The sequence below is a fragment of the Narcine bancroftii genome, chromosome 1 (assembly GCF_036971445.1).
Source record: "Narcine bancroftii isolate sNarBan1 chromosome 1, sNarBan1.hap1, whole genome shotgun sequence".
Classification (NCBI taxonomy): Eukaryota; Metazoa; Chordata; class Chondrichthyes; order Torpediniformes; family Narcinidae; genus Narcine; species Narcine bancroftii.
The window spans coordinates 210458488-210481542 of record NC_091469.1 but is presented as its reverse complement, the minus strand read 5'-3'; the positions used below and the strand labels follow the sequence as shown (position 1 = coordinate 210481542).

Below are 23055 nucleotides of genomic sequence, written 5' to 3'. Positions count from 1 at the left end.
ACTGGCCTGGCAGTGGCTCAATGACTCTCATCACTACCCATAATCCCCCACGCAGTGGAAACCGGTGTACCAGTGCTGGTGAACGGAGAAAGGGGCAGTCTTCCTGGTGCTGGTTCAGTTGGGGTGGGGGTTAGAGCGACGGCAGCACAACTCAATTTGGCGAGGTGGAGGGACGGCAGTTTAACTTGGGTGGGTGAGGGGGAAGGATACGAGGATGCGCAACACGACTTGGGCGGGCTTAAAGGGACAGAAACCAAAATGATTCAGATATCTGGAAGATTCTGAACAATGGCAGGTATCCGGTCTCGACAATCCCAGATAAAAGGTTAAGCTCCTGTAGAAAAAAGCTGATTATCCAAAAATCAGACTCTCCAAAATCCGCATTTATCCAAAGTCTTTTTAAAAATTTTTGGATATATGAAGATAACAGAAACAAATCAGAAATATTAATTTATCTGAATTTTTTTTTGGCGCCAACTGACCTCACAGGTTGAAAAAAAATGACTCAACATGAAATTAGAACAATTGCCCTCGTTTCAGGTAACACCCTCCCCTCACTCTTTCTATTTCTTCTTTACCTTCTCCTATCAATTTTCTTTCCCACTCTCCCTCTCAAACTGCATGCCATTGTCTCCTAGCTGCAAGCGGTCAGAAGAATCCCTTGTCCCAGCATCATCAAAAAGAGCAGGCTCCTGGGCAGGAGTGGGACCTCAGGCTTAGTGGCATTCCATCAGCTCCCATCCCCTTCCTTCCCTCCTTGACACACTGGATGCTGTCGATGACTTCAAATCCTCCCTTCAGCCTACTTCCCCGGTGTACGTGTGGTAGGCCTAGGAAAAGATATGGCATTGGGAGCTTTGGTGACCAGGGAGACAGGAGCCCACCGACTTGTTAACGAGTGTTCCACCAGCCCAGGAAGTCTCCCCAGGATCAGTGGGGACATGTTGGGGATTGGCAGTGGTGGTTGGGAGAAGCCAGCACTTTTTGGTGAGAATTAAACATTATTTTAATGTTTAAAACACCCTCCCTTGTTGTTTGTTTGTTGTTTAAACATTGATACAGTGATTTGCCATTGCTTCTGGGCTGTTTTTCAAAAAATGACCAGTTCTCTGGAAAAAAAAACATTTGTCTGACATGGGCCCAGTCCTGATTATTTTGCATAATCAGAGTTGCACTGTAATTTCAAGCATCTCTCCATAAATGAAACAATTTCATTTTTAGAACTCATCAAAATAAGAACACAAGGACAGAAGAAATCATTGCAGGACTAGTCCATTGAGCCTGGCTGACATTCAACAAGATCACGGCTGATCTGGCTGAGGTCTCAGCTTCACCTGAATTCCTCTGCAATGGGAAAAAAATGTAATTCTCTTTAATATATTTATTGAGGCAGGGTGCAAAGGATTCCACAGATTCACTTTCTTTGGCTTGGCTTCGCGGACGAAGATTTATGGAGGGGTAAAGTCCACGTCAGCTACAGGCTCGTTTGTGGCTGACAAGTCCGATGCGGGACAGGCAGACATGGTTGCAGCGGTTGCAAGGGAAAATTGGTGGGTTGGGGTTGGGTGTTGGGTTTTTCCTCCTTTGTCTTTTGACAGTGAGGTGGGCTCTGCGGTCTTCTTCAAAGGAGGTTGCTGCCCACCAAACTGCGAGACGCCAAGATGCACGGTTTGAGGTGATATCAGCCCTCTGGCGGTGGTCAATGTGGCAGGCGCCAAGAGCTTTCTTTGTACCTCTTCTTTGGTGCACCTCTGTCTCGGTGGCCAGTGGAGAGCTCGCCATATAACATGATCTTGGGAAGGCGATGGTCCTCCATTCTGGAGACGTGACGTAAAGTAGGTCACAGATTCACTATTCTCTCGGAAAAAGCAGTTCCTCTTCACATCTCTGTCCTCAATTTACTTTACTGAATCCTGAAACAATGTTCCTGAGTTCAAGTCTCACTTTCCAGTGGAAACAACTTTCCAATCTCTTATCTGTCCCTTCCATAATATTGTATGCTTCTGCAAGATCTCCTCTCATTCTTTTGAATGTATAATCCCAGGCGACCCAACTGCTCCTCATAGTCGAATCCCATCACCTCTGGAATCAACCTGGTGAATCTTCTGTGCAGCGCCTCCAAAGCCAGCATATCCTTTCTGAAGCAAGGAAATCAGTACTGTACACAGTCCTCAAGGTTTGGCCTCACTATTAATTACCCTGTCAAGTTGGAGCAGAACTTCTGTTCTTTAATTCAATCCTTCTAGCAATGAAGACCAACATCCCATTTGCTTTCTTGATTACTTGTTCCAGCAGCAAATCAACCTATTGCTATTCATGTAATAGCAGCAACAAACCCTCACCTTTTATATATCTTCTACTTTTCAAATCAACCTATCGTTATTCATGTAATAGCAGCAACAAACCCTCACCTTTTATACATCTTCTACTTTTCCTTGCAAAGAATGACCTTCCTTTTACAAACATTGTACTCTGTCACACTTTTGCCCATTTACTTAATCTACCATTTTTTTAAAAATAAAATTTAGACCCATTTTCAGCCACGAGTCCTTACCATCCAATTTACACCCAATTAACTTACAACCCCAGTTAGTTTTTGAACAGTGGGAGGAAACCGGAGTCCCCGGGGAAAACCAATGCAGACACGGGGAGGACATACAAATTCCTTACAGATAGCGTGGTATTCGAACTCCAGTCCCAATCGCAGGCGCTATAAAGACTTTGCACTAACCGCTTTGCCAACCTTGCCGCCCCATCTCTCTACAGATTCTCTGCATCCTTTGTACAAATAGTTTTTCCCCAGTTTAACATCATGGGCAAAGTTTTCTATTCTGTATGCAGTTCCCTCTACTAAATCATTAATGTATGTATTATGAATAGCTTCCAGCCCAACACCGACACCTGAGGAACTCTACTCAGCACCGAAAAGCAACTGGAGAAATACCTATGCATCCCAACTTTCTGCCTTCGATTAGACAACCAATCCTCTATCACTGCTAATAATTTACCCCCCCCCCCCCCCCCCCCACCAACTCCACACATCCTCATCTTATGAATAAGACTTGTAGCTCTCACTCAATCAAACATCTTCTGGACCTCCAAGTAAACAACAAATATCTGTTCCTCTCTATCCACTTCCTACATGTTACTCCAACATGTAATTACAGTACAGCTCCAATTATCCAAAATGGTCGGGACTGGGCCCCATTTCTGATAAACGGTATTTTCGGAGAACTGGTCATTTTTTAAAAACAGCCCAGCAAATCATTTGTAACAGTGTTTAGACAACAACAAGGCAAGAGTTTTTTAAGCAATAACATAATGTTTACTTCTCACCAAAAAAAGTGCTGGCCACTGCCAATCACCTCCCCACCGAGGCCCCACTCATGCCGGGAGCCGTAGGGACCCGCTCCCATCCAGGAGCTTGAGACCCCCGACAGCACCAGAAGCCCGAGATCAGCTGCTGCCGCTAGTAGCCCAATGTCCCCGGTCAGTTCAGGTCCAAAAAATTTTTTTGGATAACTGAGGACTTCGGATAATCGGAGTTGTACTATATGTCAAAAATGAATGAAAGTTGTAAGAAGTTCCATTTTTATATGTCATAGCGCACTGTGATAAATTTTCTCGCGATCTACCTAAGTTTAAAGAGTGTACAGATACCAAGGCCCTGGTAAATCAAAAGCACATGAACCCAGACCGGATGAGTCAGAAGGAAGCATGGCAAACACCACTATGTGAGCCAGATGCCAAATCATCAGATTGCCAAGTAAATGGATGGTGGACAGAAAGAGCTTTACACACGTTGTAACACATGTATCATGGTGTTTGACAATGGAACTACTCCTGTCAGAGAGGAAAGCACACAGATATTAAAATATGGAAAAAAAACTTCTCAACACCTTTTCTTAAAAATTCTTATTGGAATATACATCAAACATGATATTAAATAATTTACAAGAAAATAGATACCTGGCTCATTAGACACAAAATATAAAGGAACACAAGACTTTACCAGTGCCTGGCGAAACATCCCAGGTTGATATTCATCCAACCAGTCAACATGCCACACCAATAAGGAGCCATCCATGGGATGAATACTGAAGAGCATGTCTGCATTTTTGTTCCATTCAGCTAACAGAACATCAATTTTATGATCAATCATAACAGCTGAAGAAGTTTTTTCTCCAACATCTTTGTCTGTAAAATGATAAACAAGAATAGATCATGAATCATTTTGCTTATGCATATATCTTCATTTTTAAAAAAAAATATGGTTGTGAACGCACATACACAAAAACTAAACTAAACTTTGGATCCAGTAATTGTCTACAAAAACTCTCTTTCCTGTTCTGGTGTTTTAGGTTTCATAAGGAAGTAGGTTCTTTTTTACATTCTACCTGGTCAACCGGTGTGGACTCGAGAGGCCGACATGGCGCGTTTCCGTACCGTCAATGGTTATATGGTTAAGTGCTATTTGGAATTACAGTGCGTTCAATTCCATCACCTAACCTCATGCACTAAGTTTGCAAAATCATGCTCGGAAAGCAAACTTTCTATTGAGGAAAAGCAAAATGTTTAATGATTCAAAGGGCAAACCAAGTAATGAACCCACAAGCAACACATACAATCCAAGAACAGCATTTTAACCTCGTATGTTTGTACGATTGCTTTCTGCCAGAAATGTAATCCCTGGAATGGTTACAGAACAGGATGCAGTTCACTGAGCCCTTGCTACTTTGGAAAAAACAATCCACTAACTACATTGTTCCCTGTATCTCAAGACTGTCTTTCAAAAAGTCATTCAATCCCTTTCTAAAATGGCATTTACTATCCTACTAAAGCCGGAAATTTACAGAATCAAAAATACTCCTTATGATTTCCCTCGTCTTGATTCTTCAGCCCAGGCCATGGTGCATCCATACTTACTGAGTCCTGAAAATCCGAGAGGTACCTTTCTGGTCAGGGAGAGTGAGACCACCAAAGGCAATCCTCACTGAAAATTCAGGGAATGAAATTCCAGCTTATGCTGTTTTCTTTCACTGTTATCATGTTTGCTTAGATTTGTATATTTTTTTGCGAGTAAAACATGATATTCACAATCTTTAACGCACTGTGACAGTGTGGTAATGCGCCTTCGAGTAATGGGTTTAGATTTGCAATTTTGCACGTGCTGGGAGTACTGAACCAAGAATATCTGAAAAGATCTGAGCCAGAGTTGGTTGGTTTGAGCTAGTGGAGTTGTTCTAGTGAACCGGTGCGGACTCGAAAGGCCGACATGGCCTGTTTGCGCTCCGTAAATGGTTATATGGTTATATTTCTGCTAACATAAACAGTTATTTTGCTTAAATCTTCCATGATCTTGAAAACTTGATCAAATTATCAAATGCTTCCTATTTCAATCTCCCATGAGGGCTCTGAAAACCTCTGTATTCTAGATAAAATGTGATGGCTGGATGAACCAGCATTTTGCCAAGTCTCTAATTACAAAACCCAGATTCCTTGTTTTTTCCCCTCTTAAACTGCTTTATTGATTTGACATGCTAACTTCAAAGTGTTGCTGCCATACACTGCAGGTCTCTTTACTCCTGAACTCCTTTCAGAATTGCAATCATCATCGTGGCCTTTCCTTGTTCTTAACTATTTTTGTTTGCATTGATCTGCACAAAATTTAATCTGTCAAAGGATTAATTATTTTATTTTGTCAAGGAACCTTTGGGGAAGATTAACAGTTGCACAATAGAATTTGACAATAGTTTTAAAGATGATATTAGTCAATAAAAATCTTGGATATTAAATCTAAAGGAGACCATCAAGGCACAAGAAGAGAATTGGCAGTGATTGTTGGGAGAAAACATTGAAAGATGTGACGGGTAGAGAAGCAGAGAACCAAAGAACAATGGACAGGAAAAGTTTCATTATTGAGGAATGAGGGATTGACTACATTGATGAGATTGTATTAAAGACCAACCAACAGTCAACAGCAATTCGAGGAGCAAGTTTGTAGAAAGAGAGCAGACAGTTGCAAGAAGCACAAGGTTGTGACAGTGGTGATTTTTAAACCTTCCACATATTGACCGGTCCTATATTGTTAAAGGGTTCAATGGGTCAGACTGGCAGTCATTCTCAACCTTGTTTTGGCTATGCCCCCCTAAAGACTTTGCTCTAAGTTTATGGGCCCCCTTCCCTGTGAAGTTTAGTTCTCTCCAACCAAAGAAAAAATATGATTTCAGTCTGTGCCCCCCTTGAATGTGCTGTGGCTCCCATTGAGAATGACTGGGTTAGAGTTTGTCAAATATGTTCAGAAAGTTTCCTTAATCAAAATACAAAGGTCCAACTGGAGATAGTATAATACTGGATCTCCTGCTGCGGAACGAGACAGAAGCACGCTCAAGAGAACACTCTGGATCTAGTGATCATAATTTCAATAATTATCTTGAAAGTAATGACAAGGACAGATCTGGTCCTCGGGTTGAGGTGCTCAATTGGAGAATGGCCAAATTTGATGGCATCAGAAAATGTGGATTAGGATAGGTGATTTTCTGGCAACTATATGCTTGGTTAATGGATGGGTCAAATGGTGAAATTTTGAGAATACAGACTTTAAGGCTAAAAAGTACAAGGAACATTGGTGTTTGACAGATGTTGATGCCTTGGTCAAGAAGGTAAAGGCAGCAAGGAACAAATGAGGTACTTGAGGAATGCAAGAAGAGAGTCAATGAGAAAATCTGAAGGATGAAAAAACATGAGATGGCTCAGGCAGACAAGGTGAAGGAAGCAACACAGTAAGGATAGCAGTTAGTGCAACGCTATTACAGCACCAGTGACCTGAGTTTGAATCGGGTGCCATCTGTAAAGAGGTTGTACATTCTCCTTGTGATCTGCAGAGGTTTTCTCCAAGTGCTTGGGTTTCCTCCCACCCTCCGAAGGATAAGCTGTATTTTTTTTTTTTTTTAGTTAAAATCCCAAGGGCTCCAAAACATATATTAAGAGCGAAAGATTAACAAAGGACAAAATTTGCAAACATTGTGGTCCACTGCAGTTCACAAAAGCACTGGTGAAACTCAGGAGATCACGCAGTATCCACAGGAAGTAAAAGGCAGTCGACAAAAGAGCGAAACATTTTGCTTTACTGGCGAGAATTTTGATACAGAAGGAAGTTTTGTTGCAATTGCATGGGAAATTGAGGAGAGGATGGCATATGAATGGTGCACCAAAATATATGTGGTCTCCTTCCCAAATATTGTATTTTCCTTTCCTTCAACACCCATAAAGTCAAAATCAAATGAAATAAAATTTTCAAATGGCGTATCAAGTTGCTGAATTGTGTCAAGATCTATTTAAGGATAAAAACCAACTTTCATGGACTAAAACTCAAAACAATGAAATTTAGACCAATAAATAGAACAATGAATTACAGTGCAGAAGTTTGAAACTTTGGCGATCTTATTGATTGATTCAGGAAAACTAAATACTGTATATTACTCATGTTTTAAAAAGTATTGCATTCATAAAACAGCTCGGTAGTTTCAATTTACCAACAATGGCTTCTTTAAATTGCACCAAATGGATTTCATTGTTTAAATAGATTGTTCAAGAAAATTTGTTAACATGAATACATTTTCATTCGAGGTAAACTTCTCACAGAAAATGGCACTGCTGCAACTAATTTTACAGTATGAAGTATGCATGCACAATTCAATACCTTCATCAGATTTGTTCTCCAACTGTCCAAATTCCTCCGTTTCAGATTCTGGAGATTGCTGCTCCAAGCTCCTTCGCAGTTGCTGCATAAAGACTTCCATTGATAAGGTAAAATGCAACTCCTTATTATTTAACCAATGGACTACAAAGGGTCCATTTGTTTCTTCATTTTCATTTAAACTTATTGAAGTGATGGAAGGCAGGAGTGGATTGTCTATTCAAAGGAGAATTTACAAATCCAAATTAATGAATTCTGCTAAATTTGATATTTTGAACATCTGCATAACTTTGAGAGATATTAACTTATTTCCAATCAAGCATCCTACAAAATAAATACAACTTGGCAACTCCATGCTTCTGAACAAATATAACCAGTTAAACAGGAAAGTTGCTATTTTCTTTTCAACATTTTTTTATTGAATTTAACATAAAAGCATAAATATAGAACTGATAATCACTAAATAATTTATTTGTATATAAGTAAGCATACATTAAAAAAAACAATGATTAAAGTAAATAAAACTACATCAATAATTGCTTGAAATACCTCAAAAACATTTAATCGAAATAATCTATGCAAACATGTTAAACCCGTTTGTTGAAATAACTTGTATAAAATAAAACAAACCTTCATCTCCCCTTCCCTCTAATCAAGGTACCTTATCAATTAATAAAAAAACTATAAAGTAGAATCAATTATTAAAAAAAAAACTATAAAGTAGAACCACTGGTGAACCCCCCACCAGAGAACAATTGGAACATAAAAATAGTGCTAATTCTTCCAATTATAAAAACATTCTAATAATGGTCCCACAATTTTATAAATTGGAACTTTCCATCTTTAATATTGTATCTAGTTTTCCCCAAACATAAATGGGACATTACATCATGTAACTCAGGTGTGATTCTGTTTGTAGTTATATAAATTAAGAATATTTATACATTTAAAATTATGAAAGAAAAACAATGAGAAATGGATTAAAACCAGCATGAAAATTTTTACATTTTCTTTACTCTCCAAAACACAGTTTCTTTCTGTACAATGTTAAGTAATGGAATTTATTATGTTTCAATCAAATGTGAGATGTTTGCACAATTATCTTAACAATTTTAGATTGTCTGTTGGCCTGATGGATCATACATGTTGCTTGCAGAATACTTGAGCCTTGAAGACAGGTTTTAAGATTTTGGAGAAATTGCTGTGAAAGTGCCATAGTTACACTCAGCATCTCTGTGAAAGGAAAACTAACTGATGTTATTTTGTTAATCTAGATCAGATATTCTCAACATTTTTTTCCGTATGGCCCCCTTAAGAATTCCTCAAAGTTTATGGGCCCTCTTCACCATAAAAGCAGTCGTTTAGATGTTTTTTTTTGTACTTTTCTGCTACTGATTACATTAAAAAAATTGATTTCAATCTATGACAGAAGAAATTAAGAGAGGAATTTGAGCAGATCCACTATACCTTTGAAAAATGGAGTTATTTTTAGCCATACAGCACAGATTGTATCTCCAAAGGGCCACAAGTCTGTGCCTCCAAATTAGTCTACACCCCCGATACATTTTTGAATGGTGGGAGGAAACCAGAGCCCCCGGGGAAACCCATGCAGACACAGGGAGAATGTACAAGCCCATTACAGATAGCGTGGGATTCGAACCCAAGTCCAGATCGTTAGCATTGGGCTAACTGCTACTCCAACCATGCTGTCTGTGCCTGCTGCCTTAAATACTCTAATTGTCGTCAAATCTTCAGAATAAGGTTGACTGCATTGAGCTAAATAATATTACTAGTATCTATTGTTATAAAGCAGAATTGTTATTCACTCAAGCTGAACATCCACCTAAACATCACGCTAAGGAGTTTAAGGGGATCACAAACTACAGTCTTTGTGCAACTGTTGATTTTTTTTTGAAAGCAGCTTTTGTTATGCTCTCCATTCTCTTCCCTCTCCAATGGGAACTATCCTTCCCCTGCCCCCCACCATCTATCATTTATCTGTTTTATTTCCCTCTTCTATTCTTTCACCTATCTCTACCTCTGACCTCATGTTAGCTTGTACTCCTACCCCTGTCCCTTGCTCCTTCCTCTTATCTTCTCCCCCACATTTACCCCCACCATTTTATTTGGATGCTTATCTGTCTTTTGCTCATACTTTGACAAAGACCTCAGGCCTGAAACATTGGTTACCCTTTATTCCTTATAGATACTACGTGACCTGCTGAATTTCTCCAGCACTTTTTTGTATTGCACTACAATTACAGTATCTACAATCATTCCAGTTTTAGGAGAAAATTTGAGCTTTTACCACATTGATAGCCAGATGAACAATTTTATTGAAATGGAAAGATGATTCAAGTAATCCCTATGTGAATGGTGCTATGATTAGTAAGGGATTGCTCAAGGTGGGATGTGGGTGGGAAGGGCAAGTTGAGAATCACTGTTCTAGACCCAATTGTTACTGAAATATTTTGCTTGAGAAAAATTGTCATTGGCCCATTTCCTTTGGAGTTAGGAAACCGTGCACATAACGAGTCAATTAGATGGTTTTCAAACTTTTTCTTTCCACCCACATACCACCTTAAGCAATCCCTTACTAATCAGAGCACCAATGGCATAGGGAATACTTAAGGTGGTGTGTGCGTGGAAAGGAAAAGGTTGAGAGCCACTGGTTTACAGCATGGATAAAACTTATGCAGCAGCTAAAGAAAGACAGATACAAGTAGGCAAGAGTTTAGAGAGATAGATGCGATTATTCAGAATAACGAGGTCCATCAAGATAAATCTCATGTTCACAAGAAGTGTTGAATGAATTTTTGGGATTGTATTTAACTTTCTTACCTGTGGTTGGATTAATACTAGCAGCTAAATGAAAATGACAGAGTGAATTTGCATGCAGAGATGCATTCCTATGTAGTTCATGTGCATCCTGTTGATGGGGTAAATACCCAGTATGTGCAACAAGACCAGATGATCTCCTCCTTCCAATTCGAAAAGGTCCAATATTTAACTATAAAACAATTCAAATCAATCCAAGATATAAAAAGAATCTAACTGTATTTATTTTCTAAATGCTTAACACTTAAGAAAAAAAACAAGTTCTTTTCAATATTTTTATTAACATTGAAATTTCACACCCAAAAATACAGAGTACACGTTAAAAGTCAAAAAAGATAATTACAAAAAAATATGTAAATCATATCATTTCATCCAAGGTACTCCACTATTTAATCAAACAGATTATATTGGTAGCATATTATTTTATATTAAAAAGGAAAATCTAAATCCACTACCAAGAATGAAGCTGTTTGGCCAAAATGACAGAATTCTTATCAGTGATAAATTACCTCATGAGTCAACATTTCTATCTTCATAAGAAATCAAAGATTTTAAAAGTAATTCAAAAGGGTCCCCACAGTGTTTGAAACTTTACATTCATATTGGAAATTGAGCATCTGATCTTCTCCAAGTTTAAACATGACATGACATCCATAGCCATTGAGCACGATTAAGGAGAATAAACAAGTTATATCAAAAAGGTATTTTTCCCTTCAGAAAAAAAATACTTGAATTCATCACATCTTATATGTTGTACCTTCTCCCGACTGGAAATGTCCCTCTTCAGGTTGCTGTTTGTAATGATGGATTCAGACAATTGGTTGTAGCTTTCACCAGAAAGCAAGCTATCGCTAGGAAGTAAAGTCTCTGCCCATAACCGACAAACATTGTCTTTGCAGCAGGTCATCAGTACATTGCACACAGAGCCCCTGTGATGAAAGGAGGTTGATAGAATTTTAATTGGCAAGGGTGTCAACGGTTATAGAGCGAAGACAGAAACATCATTTGGAGAGGAAAGCTAGATCAATTATGATTCGAATGGCAGAGCAGACTCAATATGCCAAATGGCCTGATTCTGTTACAATGCCTTATGGTCTTAAAACAAGTTACGGTAAGTACAATTCCACTCACCATATTTTTGGAAATGTGATTACATTGGTGAGGAAGCACAGAGATTGATAATGATGTTGCCAGAAATGGCAAGATTCAGTAAGATATGCATACTATCTTCAGAAATTATGAATGATAGCCCGTGAAATAGAGGAAGATCTTATTTCACTCAGAAATGTTGATAACATGAGTATCATAGATTTAAAGTGGAGGGAACTCTCTGGGGGAAAAAATATCAAGAAAAGCTTTCTCACCTAAAGGTGGTAGAGATCTGGACGATGCCTGAAAGGGTGACAGAGAAATAAATCCTGGTCATATTTAAGAAATACTTGGATATGTAACCAGTGGTTATGAATCAAGTGATGGAAATTTAAATTAAACAAAGTAGCTCCATGATGTAACTTATTTTTAATGAATCATTTTGTCATGTGCTACATTAAACACAATACAGATATTGATGTTACACAATTGTCTTTGATTAACAAAAAAGGAGACAAAGAGAGTGTGTGGAAGAAAAAAAAACCTAAAAATGTGCCAAGAAATAGTCAACCTTAACAGTGTGGGAAAAATAGCAGTCAGAGAATGTTTCCAAGGTTCCAAATCCCACTTTAAAATGTCATGAAGTATTGGGAGTAAAATGAACACTTGGTTCTTAACCATTGGTTACATATCCAAGTACTTCTTCAATATGACAGCAATTTCTGCCTGTGTCACCCTCTCCAAGGTGAACCCATGTAAGGCAGACCAATCAGACAACATACCTGGTCAGGTACTGAGGGAATATGCAGACCACCTGAGAGAGGATCTTATGGACATAACCAACACTTCACTGCAGTAGTCCATTGTCCCCATGGGTTTCAAGACAGCCACCATATCTTGGTACCAAAGTGGGTGACAATAACAGGCCTCAATGAATACTGCCCAGTGGCACCGACTTCCACCATTAAGAAATGCTTTGAACGTCTGGTGAAAGAACGCCTCAAAGAACACCTCCCAGAGACACTGGAACCATTTCATTTCATTTACAAATGGAACCCTTTCAATGACGATGCTAAAGCCTTGTCCTTCCACTCTTACCTGTCCCAGCTGGAGAATGGTGCCTTTCATTGTCGTGGCCCTTAATACGGTCAAACCCCAGAGGCTCATGGAGGAGATGTCTTCACTGAAACTCAACACCCATCTCTGTCAATGAATTCCAGAATTTCTAACAAAAGGCCAGTCTTTTTGAGTTGGAAGCAGAATATTAAGCACCATTGCACTAAGTACTGGTGCACTTCAGGGCTGGGTGCTCAATCCACTCCTGTTGACACCACTGACCCATGACTGTAATGCCAAATCCAGCTTCAACTGGGTCATCAAATTTGCAGGTGTAACAACAGTAGTTGGCCACATCAGCAAAAATACTGAGTTGCTTTTCAGAGATGAGGTGGAAAATCTCGTGAAATGATGTGAGAATAACAACCTGATGCTCAATGTGAACACAAAAGAGATGACTGTGGACTTCAGGAGGGCCATTGTCAACAACACTCCACAACACATCAATAACTTGGTAATGAAGTAGAGAGCACCAAGTCCCCACAGTCCACTTAAAAAGTGACCTATCCTGGACACACAACGTTTCCTTACTTTATCAGGAAGGCACAACAGCCACTGCACTTCCTGAGAAGACTGAGGCAGACAAGGCTATCAGACCCATTCTATCAACTTCCTGCAGGAGCTCTATCGAGAGCATCCTGGCCAGTTGCATCACAGTGTGGTATGGTTGCTGTAGAGCATCAGATTGGAAGTCAATCCATAGGACCATAAGAGAGATTATTGAAGCCTCCTCCCCTACCAAGTGATGGGATTTACCAGGATCCATGAGGAGCTCTACCATTCCACAGGCAGCATCTTTCAGCTAGGGTAGTGAAGGAGGCATTTGGTATGTTGGCTTTCATAAAGCAGAGTATTGAATACAAGAATTGGAATGTATGTTGAAGTTGTCTATGGGATCGGTGAGGCAAAATTTGGACTACTGTGTCCACTTTTGGTTGCCGAATTACAGGAAGGATATAAACAGAATAGAGAGAGTGCAGAGGAGTTTACAAGAATGTTGCTGGGGTTTCAGGGTTTGAGTTACAGGGAATTGTTGAGTAGGACTTTAATTCCCTGGAGCGTAGACGATTGAGGGGTGATATGGAAGAGGTATTCAAAATTATAAGGGGGACAGATACAGTCAATGTGGATAGGCTTTTTTCCATTGAGAGTGGGGGAAGAGTCAAACAAGAGGGCATGGATTGAGTGTAAAAGGGGAAAAATGAGGGGAATTTCTTCATGCAGAGGGTGGTGGGGGTATGGAATGAACTTCCGGCAGAGGTGATAGAAATGACAGTGATGTTAATATTTAAGGAAAAGTTGGATAGGTATATGGCCGGGAGAGGTATGTTGGGTTATGGGCCAAATGCAGGCCAGTGGGAATAGATGGGAGAAATTGTTTAGCATGGACTAGAAGGGCCTAATTGGCCTGTTTTTGTGCTGTAAATGGTTATATGGTCAGGTTGAAAAGAGTCTTTCCCCCCCCCCCACCCCACCACAGGCAGTGAGATGGTTGAATGATCAATGAACTCCAAATATAAACCTTGTGATTCAACTATTTATTATACAATAATATTTATTTTACTATTTGTATACAACTACTGTGCACATGTATCATTTGTCTATATGTCCATATGTGTTTTCAGTGTGTTGGACCAAAGAATGCCGTTTTGTTGGGTTGTGCTTGTATAATTGGGTGATAAATAAACTTGAACAAACTCAAAATATCACAATAAGATAACAAATTAAAAAGTGGAAAAAACACACACACAAAACAGATACTGGAACTAAATTTATGAGGTTGTGGAAATAAAAAACATGAATGATAAAACCCTTTCAAAAGGAATTCAAGTGCTGAGCTTCAAGTTGTTTTTTCATCAAAATGTTTGGGTTAGAACAAGATTGCCCATCTCCAGTGATTATACAATGATCAGTTTTCAAAATATTCAATTAACCTTAGCATATACTTGCTAGTCTTCCGCCAGGAAAGTCCTGTCACAGCACGAGGGTGGGCTAAATACACAAAGGAAAAATCCACATCTTCTTCTCCTTTGTCAACTGGAGTGAGTGGTGTTATCACTGCTGATTGCCAGCTGCTGGAATTGTACCACACTTTCACAAGACAATCATCCTGAGGAGAGAGAACCACAATGAACATTTTACATCTCAGAAAGGCAAGGCTAGCACTTGACCAACTAGGTGCTACTACAAAAATCAAAAATATTTGAAATGGCATTCTCCAAGGCCTTGTTCATCGTAGCTGGAGGCTACACAAGCCAACTTCAAGAGTGGGCTACCAAAATACCATCAATATGGTTCCTGCCCTGCATGGGCATATTCAACCACTGCTGCACGTCCAAAGACACCTTCCGTTCCATCCCTGGCTGCATTTCAGGAATTAGGGCCACCAGACTGTTTCTCCTTCCTGCCAAAAAGCAGCAGCTGAAATGCGAGAACCCAATAAAGAAAATCGTATAAGGACAGTTTTGACATACTATGTGACCGCTTTGTCAGTTCACTGGTCCATTTTCACAAACTCAGCAGCTAACCTAAAGCAAATTACAAAATTCTCTAGACACTGTGGTTGAAGTAAAAACAAAATGCTGGAGAAGCTCAGTCGGTCAAACAGTGCTTTTTACATAACAACGGCAAAGATACAGAATTGACGTTTTGGGCTTGTGCCTTTAATACTTCGATGAAAAGCACAAGCCCGAAATGTCAGTTATGCTTCTTTGCCTTTACTACATAAAAGGCATTGACCTGCTGAGCTTCTCCAGCATTTTGTGTTTTTACAGCAATTAACCAAAATGAGTATGCCACTGCTTTCACAAACTTCATCGGCAAATGGGTTAAGGACGACAATCAGAGTCTTGGCAAACCAGAAACCATGGATGTATCGAACAACTCACTCTCCACTGAAGCATTCAAGTCAGCTGACCCTGATGTATACAAGAAAACCTGATAAGACCACCAAAAAGCTATTTAGGACACCAAGAGGCAACCTAAACAAGCCCCAGACAAGCCTTACGGACACCTTCCAATTGAGGAAATATAGGTATGCTATCACAAGCTCAAGTGAAGTTGGGAAGAATTACAGGCATCAACGCATCTATCTTTGACAAGTTCAATGAATGTTATGCTGTTTGAATAGAAAGCCTCATCATCATCCTCGATGCTCTCATGTGTATCTGTATCAGCACCCCAAGGTCACCACTGCAGACATCAGATTGGTCTTATTGAGAGTGAACCAATAAAAACCATCTGGTCCACATGGCTGTGCCATGAGAATCAGTGCAAACTAAATGGAAGGAGTATTCACAGACTAACTTCTTGCAACAAGCTAAAATTCCCAACTGCTTTAAGAAGTTCACTATTATTCTGGTACCAAAGAAAAGGAGGACAACATGCCTCAATAATTATCATCCGGTGACTCTGACATCAATCATCTTGAAGTGCTTCTCAAGGTTGGTCATCGCCCATATCATCAAGAGCCCCTATCACCCTGGTCACAATTTCTTCTCACAGTTATCCTTGGGCAGAAGATACAGAAAACTGAAGTCCAATACCTCAAGGTTCAATACATTTTTTTTAATCTTACAGCTACCAGGCTCGAACCTCTCTGTGGTATCATAACCCATAGGATGAACTAGTCCAGGACAACTAAAAGACCTGTTTGCACTGTTGAAATATCTTATTTTTTTGCACCAACTGCAAATGTGCATATCTATCCAACTATCCTTTGACATTTATTTTCTCATCTTCTGCCTTGGGATATTGTGGTAATTTAATCTATTGTAGCTGCTGTATTTTATGTATCTTCTTGTCTGCAGCAAGAAATAATTTTGGTGCATTTGTACATTATACTTCTGTATATGACAATTAAATCTCATTACATTAACTCCAGCCTCCAATCCAGTATCAATTCACTATCATTGCAATACTTCTGTAACCTGCACTCCATCCTGCAACATCTAAACAACAAGGTCACTCATGTCTGAATCCTATTTATGGTTCTGCCTTCAACACCATAATGCTGAACAAACTCACGGCAAAACTCTGAAATACAGATATCAGCATTCCTTTCTGCAACTAGATCCTCAACTCCTTGACCTGTCGACTGCAAGCAATGAGGATTGGTGACAACACTTACTCCAAAATAATCCTTACCCTGAAGTCTAAAAGGCTGTATAATCAGCCCCTTGCCATTCACCTGATGCAGTCATGACTGTGTAGCCAAACACAGCTCAAACTCCACAAGCTTGCAGACGACATCATCACCATAGGCTGGATCTCAAACAATAACAAAATGGATTGAGTCTGATGGCAAGGTGTTAGGATAACATCCTCTCCCTCAACGTCAGCAAAATGAAGAAGCTAGTTATCGAGTTCAGGAAACTGAGAAGAATACATATTCCAATATCTATTAACTATGCTGAGGTGAAGGTGGAAGAAAGCTTCAACTTCTCAGGAGCACTTACCAGCAATCTGTCCTGGTCCAGCTATATTGATGCTGCAACCAAGAAAGGATACCAAAGACTATTTCCTCACAAATGTGCAGAAATTCAGCATTTCCTGGAGATCTCTTTCCAACATTCACCAATACACCATAGAAAGTATTCTGTCCAGATGCACAGCTTGGTACAGGATCTGCTCTGCACAAGACTGCAAGGAACTACAGGGAGTGGTAAGCACAATTCAGACAGACAATCTCTCTACATATTCTCTCTGGAGAGTTATTAAAATATTAAATGTCTCATTCCACTCTGGTCATATTCTCTTTTCCCCTCTTCCTTTGGACTTGAGAATTCAAATCTTTCACCATCTTCTATAATGACTTTTATCCACTCCCTGCATTGTGGTTTTGACCTTTCTCACAATTCCCTACATGGTTAGTGCAACGCTGTTACACCACCAGTGATCAAGACTGGGGTTCAAATCCCGCACTGTCTGTAAGGACTTAGTACATTCTCCACATATCTTTGTGGGTTTCCTCCGCAGGATCTGGTTTCCTCCCACCGTTCAAAAGGTAGATAAATTGGGGGTCATTGGGCAGCATGGGCTCATGGGCCGAAATGGCCTATGACCATGTTGTATGTCTAAATTTAAATTTAAAACTATACACTACTCCTTACATTGTTGTCTTATTTATTTGTTAATATTGCACTCTGCTGTACAAGTTGGATTTGCCTGGATTGCACATAAAATGAAGCTTCTATCTGTATTTTAGTAAAGGTGACAACAAAACTATTCAATTCAAAACAATGCACTTTCAGCCAAATACTGGCATTTCATAGCAGCTGCAAGAAATTTCATAAATTTCCTGATGTAGATCAAAAACAAATTATTTTTGACAACTTAAAATGCACAAATGTAACAGTTAATAGTTGTGCTTTATATTCCTTAATACTAGTTCTGACATCCATTATTGCAAAGTTATTGTCCACCTTACAAAATAAACATTTAAACTGTAAATATTTGAAACTGCTACATCAAACTGAATAGAAAAGAAACCACATTCCATTTCTGTTTGGTATAAATCACAGCACGCACAAGTGACATTTATGACTGCACTAATCCAAAAGAAAACCTCTAAAGTGATTCTCTCAGACACAATTGAACAAACAATTACCAGAGTACAGGAGTAGATTTTAAGTGCAATATTAAAGAAGGAGGCATGAATCTCAAAAAGGTTATGGGCAGGAAATCTTGAGCGTCTGGGACATTCAGGGGAGGGTAAAATTTCATTTGTGTTTCTTTTACCTTAAATGACAGATTTTCTTAACCTCGTAATTTTCATTTGCTCTGGTAAGGAAATAATTGGAAAATAAACACGTTCCCTGCCAGCCTCTCAGTTAATGGGGAACCAGTTAGAACAGGTTTACTTGAATCAGCTCAGTAAGAACCTGTGGAACATGGGATGGTTCTATCAAAAGGTAGCACATAGTCTCCACTGGGTGTATCTTCCAGGAAACTTAATTTTGTTAAGGGAAAAGATGCAGAATTATTTAAAAAATACAAGTTGAAATAAAACTCATTCATTTTAGTTCAGTGAGCTAAATTTGACGGCTTTCCAGAAGTGATCTGGTTGGTGTATGGTCTAACGTTCAAGAAGCAAGAACTCTTTGACAGTGTGTGCCAATGAAACTGTTAATGATCTATATGGAAGTTACAACACAGTAATGGTTAAATCATCCAAAGTCAAACTGAGAAAATATCGGCAAGAAATCTCAAATCTACAATAAATAGCTCAAGCTTTGGTTAAAGATAGGAGACATGGCTTTAGGAGGGTGCTATCAACTGTAATAATTGCTGCAAACATTGAAAATAGAGCATTTCAGCACAGGCCCTTCATCCCTCAATGTTGTACCGATCCTACCAAAAAAAAACCCTTCCTACCTTGTAACCCTCGATCATTCACGTGCCTAGAAGTCTCTTAAATGCCCCTGATATCTCAGCCTCCAGCGCTATCCCTGGCAAGGAATTCCGGGCACCCACAACTCTCTGGGTTAAAAAAAAATACCCCTGTTGACTCCCTTCAACTTCCCAACCTTCACTTTGTACATAGGTCTTCTGGTGTTTGCTATTCCTGCCCTGGGAAACAGGCACCGGCTGTCCACCTTATCTATGCCTTTCAGAATCTTGTAGACTTCTATTTAGTCTCCTCTCATCCTTCTTCACTCTAAAGAGAAAAATTCAAGCTCTGCTAACCTTGCCTCATAAGACTTATCTTTTCAATCCAGGCAACATCTTGGTAAATCTCCTTTGTGCCCTCTCCACAGCCTCCACATCCTTCCTATAAATGAGGTGACCAGAAATTAATATGTGATCTCCAGATTTATAGAATTGCAACATGGCCTCTCGACTCTTGAACTCAAACCCCAATTAATGAAGCCTTCTTAACTATCCTATTTATCTGTGTGGCAGCCTGGGGAGATTTATGGATTTAGACCCCAAAGTCCCTCTGTTCCTCCACACTTAATTATCTGACCATCAACCCTGTATACAGCCTTCTAGCTTGATCTTCCAAAATGTATCACCCCACACTTCCCCAGTTTGAGCTCCATCTGCCACTTTTCCGCCAACTCTGCATCCTGTCTATAACCTTTTGCAACCTAGGACCACCCTCAGCACTATCAATAACTCCAGCCTTTGTATCATCTGCAAACTTACTGACCTATCCTTCCACTTCTTCATCTAAATCATTTATAAAAATAAATTAAAACAATCACAAAGAGCAGGGGTCCCAGAACAGATTCTAGTCACTGACGTCCAGGCAGAATACCCCATAACAGTGTTCTCCTGCTGCTCTTGCTTGGTGCTAATTAATCTTCTATTTCATTGTAATCCAATTCTCTGTAGATTGTGCTTCATGCAAGGCTGCATGCTATGTTAGCAATAACTGTTGGTCTATTTACAGAATAATCCTTCTTATCACACGAGATATTTTGTGACAAATAAGGTGTGAAAAAAAATTGCTGTTCGGATCCCTTTTAAAACTCCCCGTACCACCCCCATCCCCAAAATCTTATGCACTATGGTTAGAGACGCCCCCACCCTGAGGAAAAGGCCAACTATTCACCTTATCTATGACCTTCAATAAAGTTTCCCCCCCTCTCCTCATGTGCTTCAGAGGGAAAAAAAAATCCTAATCTTCCCCAGCCTCTTCTTGTAGCTCAAGGTCTATCCACCCAGTTCTGGTAATATCCTTATGATTTTTTTTTAAAAAATGTGCACACCTTTCCAGTGCAACGATATTCTTTTGATAGCCAGAGTATCAGAACTGCACAGAAAATTCCAAATTATGGCCTTACCAATATCTTGTACAACATGCAGGAATTAGTGTAGTGCATACAAAGTGGACTAAAATATATTTGATGGCATACAAGATCCAAGGGCATAGAAGACTACTGCCGCCGCCCCCCCCCCCCCCCCCGGGAATATTAAGAATCTAAAAATTTTTGGTGTACATGCTTTAGTGTATTTACAGGTAAGCCAGGTCTCATGGTATCATTTGGCACTGTTTCATTGAGGGTGAACGCTAGGACATAGTGTTCCTTCTAGTCTGGGATGGTGGCAGCAGCAGTGGTGGCAAGGGCTAGGGGAAGCTGCGTTCGGTGTGAGGGGGACCTTCAAGTGGTGCCCTGAGCCTTGGTTTTGGGAGGGGGGGGTGAGAAGTAAAATCCCTCCTTCCCAGATACCAGGGTCAGGCAGCAATACCAGGCAGCCAGGTGGACAGTGGGAGATCCCACCCTCCCTGCTAAGAGGGCCAGGTGGAAATTCCGGGCAGATAGTTGAGATTCCTCCCTTCCTGATACGGAGGCCAGGTGGCAATACCATGCTCTTCAAAATGTGACGTTTGCATGCAAGGCCTGGGGAGGGGGGGGGGGGCTTTTTGGAGCAATTTTCTTTAGGAAAAAGGGAGGGGTCCTAATATGCCATCATATACAGTAATAAGTGTAATTATCTGGCAAGGAAAGGTACCAGGTAAAGCCAGAAAGGTTGAATGGAACATCAATCTCAGCTTCATCCTGACACTGAGATTTGCGTCCTCAGAGAAACCAGTTTCAGCTGGGGTACCAAAGACTTAACAAGTGACATTTCAGCCCAAGCAGTTTCAACACTGGCATCTGCATGACAAGGTGGAAAAATGCCCAAGTGCAAAATGAAAGGCGGTGTCCCCTCTACTGACACTAATTATACCTCCCGCTGCCTCAGGAAAGCTGCTATCCTACCCTGGCCACAATCTCCAAGAACATAAGAAATAGAAGCAGGAGCTATTCAGCCCATAGAGCCTGCTCCACCACACAATAAGATCATGGCTGATCTAGCTACTTGCCTTTCCCCACATCCCTCAATTCCATGCCACTGGTCAGAGTTACAAGAACTGCAAAACACATCTTCCATTCAAGGTCAGTTCTTTCCTGTTTTATGAGACTCTTGAGTCTCTGCATTGTTCATTGGACTTCTCTCTGTATCCTGTACTTAGTCCTCCTGTCACTACATCCTGCACTTTTTGACAAAACTCCATACCCTGACTTTTTTTTTATTGCACCTCCCTGTTGTACTTAAGTATGACTTGCTTGAAGAGCATGCAAAACAAAGCTTTTCAGATCTTAACACACATTACAATAAACAAATCAAATAAATTTTAAAAAGCTTGATCATCATGTACAGTGCCCTCCATAACGCTTGGGACTAAAACATTTTATCCTTTATTTGCCCCAGTGCTTCACGTTTTAAATTTGTAATTAAACAATTCACATGTGATTACAGTACACACTCCAGAATTTATTCAGTTATTTATACACATTTTGGTTTGACCATGTAGAAATTGCAGCACATTTTATACATAGTCCCCTCATTTCAGGGCACCATAATGCTTGGGACATTTAGCTTCATCGGTGTTTGTGAGCACTCCAGTATGTTTAATTGTTTCATTGGTGCAGGTATAAGAGAGCTAGGCTTGCTTCGAAGCTTTGGATCATATTTGGATTCTGCAGTTGCCATTTTTCAACACGAGGCCCAGAGTTGCGCTAATGAAAGTCAAAGAAACCATTAGGAGTCTGAAAAGCCATAAAAAGAGTAAGATACATCACCCAAACCTTGGGATTATCAAAATCAATAGTTTGGAACATCATTAAAAAGAAAGAACATCCTGGTGAGCTCAGTGATCACAAAGGGACTGTTAGGCCAACAAAGATGTCCAATGCTGATGACAGAATTATTCTCATTATAATGAAGAAAAATGCCCAAAAGCCTTTCCGACAGATCAGAAACACTGATCTGACTACTGATCTGACGTGTCAATGACTACTATCCACGTAAAACTTCATGAACAGAAATACAAAGACTGCACTGCAAAATGAAAACCACTAATTAGCCACAGAAACAGGATGGCTGGATCACAGTTTGTCAAGTATTTCAAAGAGCCTGCAGAATTCTTGACAGATCAGAGCAAGATTAACCTGCATCAGTGTTGGCAAGAGTAAAGTGTAGAGGCATAAAGGAACTGCCCAAGATACCACCTCATCTGTGAAACGTGGTGGGGGTGTTATGGCCTGGGCAGGTGTGGCTGCTACAGGTACTGGCGCACTGATCTTCATTGACGATGTAACGCTGATGGCAGTAGCAAAATAAATTCTGAGCTGTTCAAGCAAATGCCTCCAAACTCACTGGACAGTGCTTCATCCAACAGCAAGACAACAATCCCAAACATAAAGCAACAAAGGAGATTTTCAAAGTTAAAAGTTAGAAAATTCTTGAATGGCCAAGTCACTCATCTGACCTGAATGCAATTGAGCATGCCTTCCATATGCTGAAGAGAAAACTTAAAG

The 23055-nt window shown here is 40.0% G+C and overlaps 1 protein-coding gene across 1 annotated transcript in view; it reads right to left on the bottom strand.

Moving 5' to 3' along the window:
• LOC138738842 (dmX-like protein 1) overlaps positions 1 to 23055 on the bottom strand; it is a 197075-nt gene that overhangs the window by 128773 nt on the left and 45247 nt on the right. The window contains 5 exon segments of the mRNA XM_069889924.1: positions 4013 to 4197; positions 7703 to 7915; positions 10541 to 10709; positions 11295 to 11466; positions 14677 to 14852. Coding sequence (XP_069746025.1) covers positions 4013 to 4197; positions 7703 to 7915; positions 10541 to 10709; positions 11295 to 11466; positions 14677 to 14852 — 915 coding nt within the window.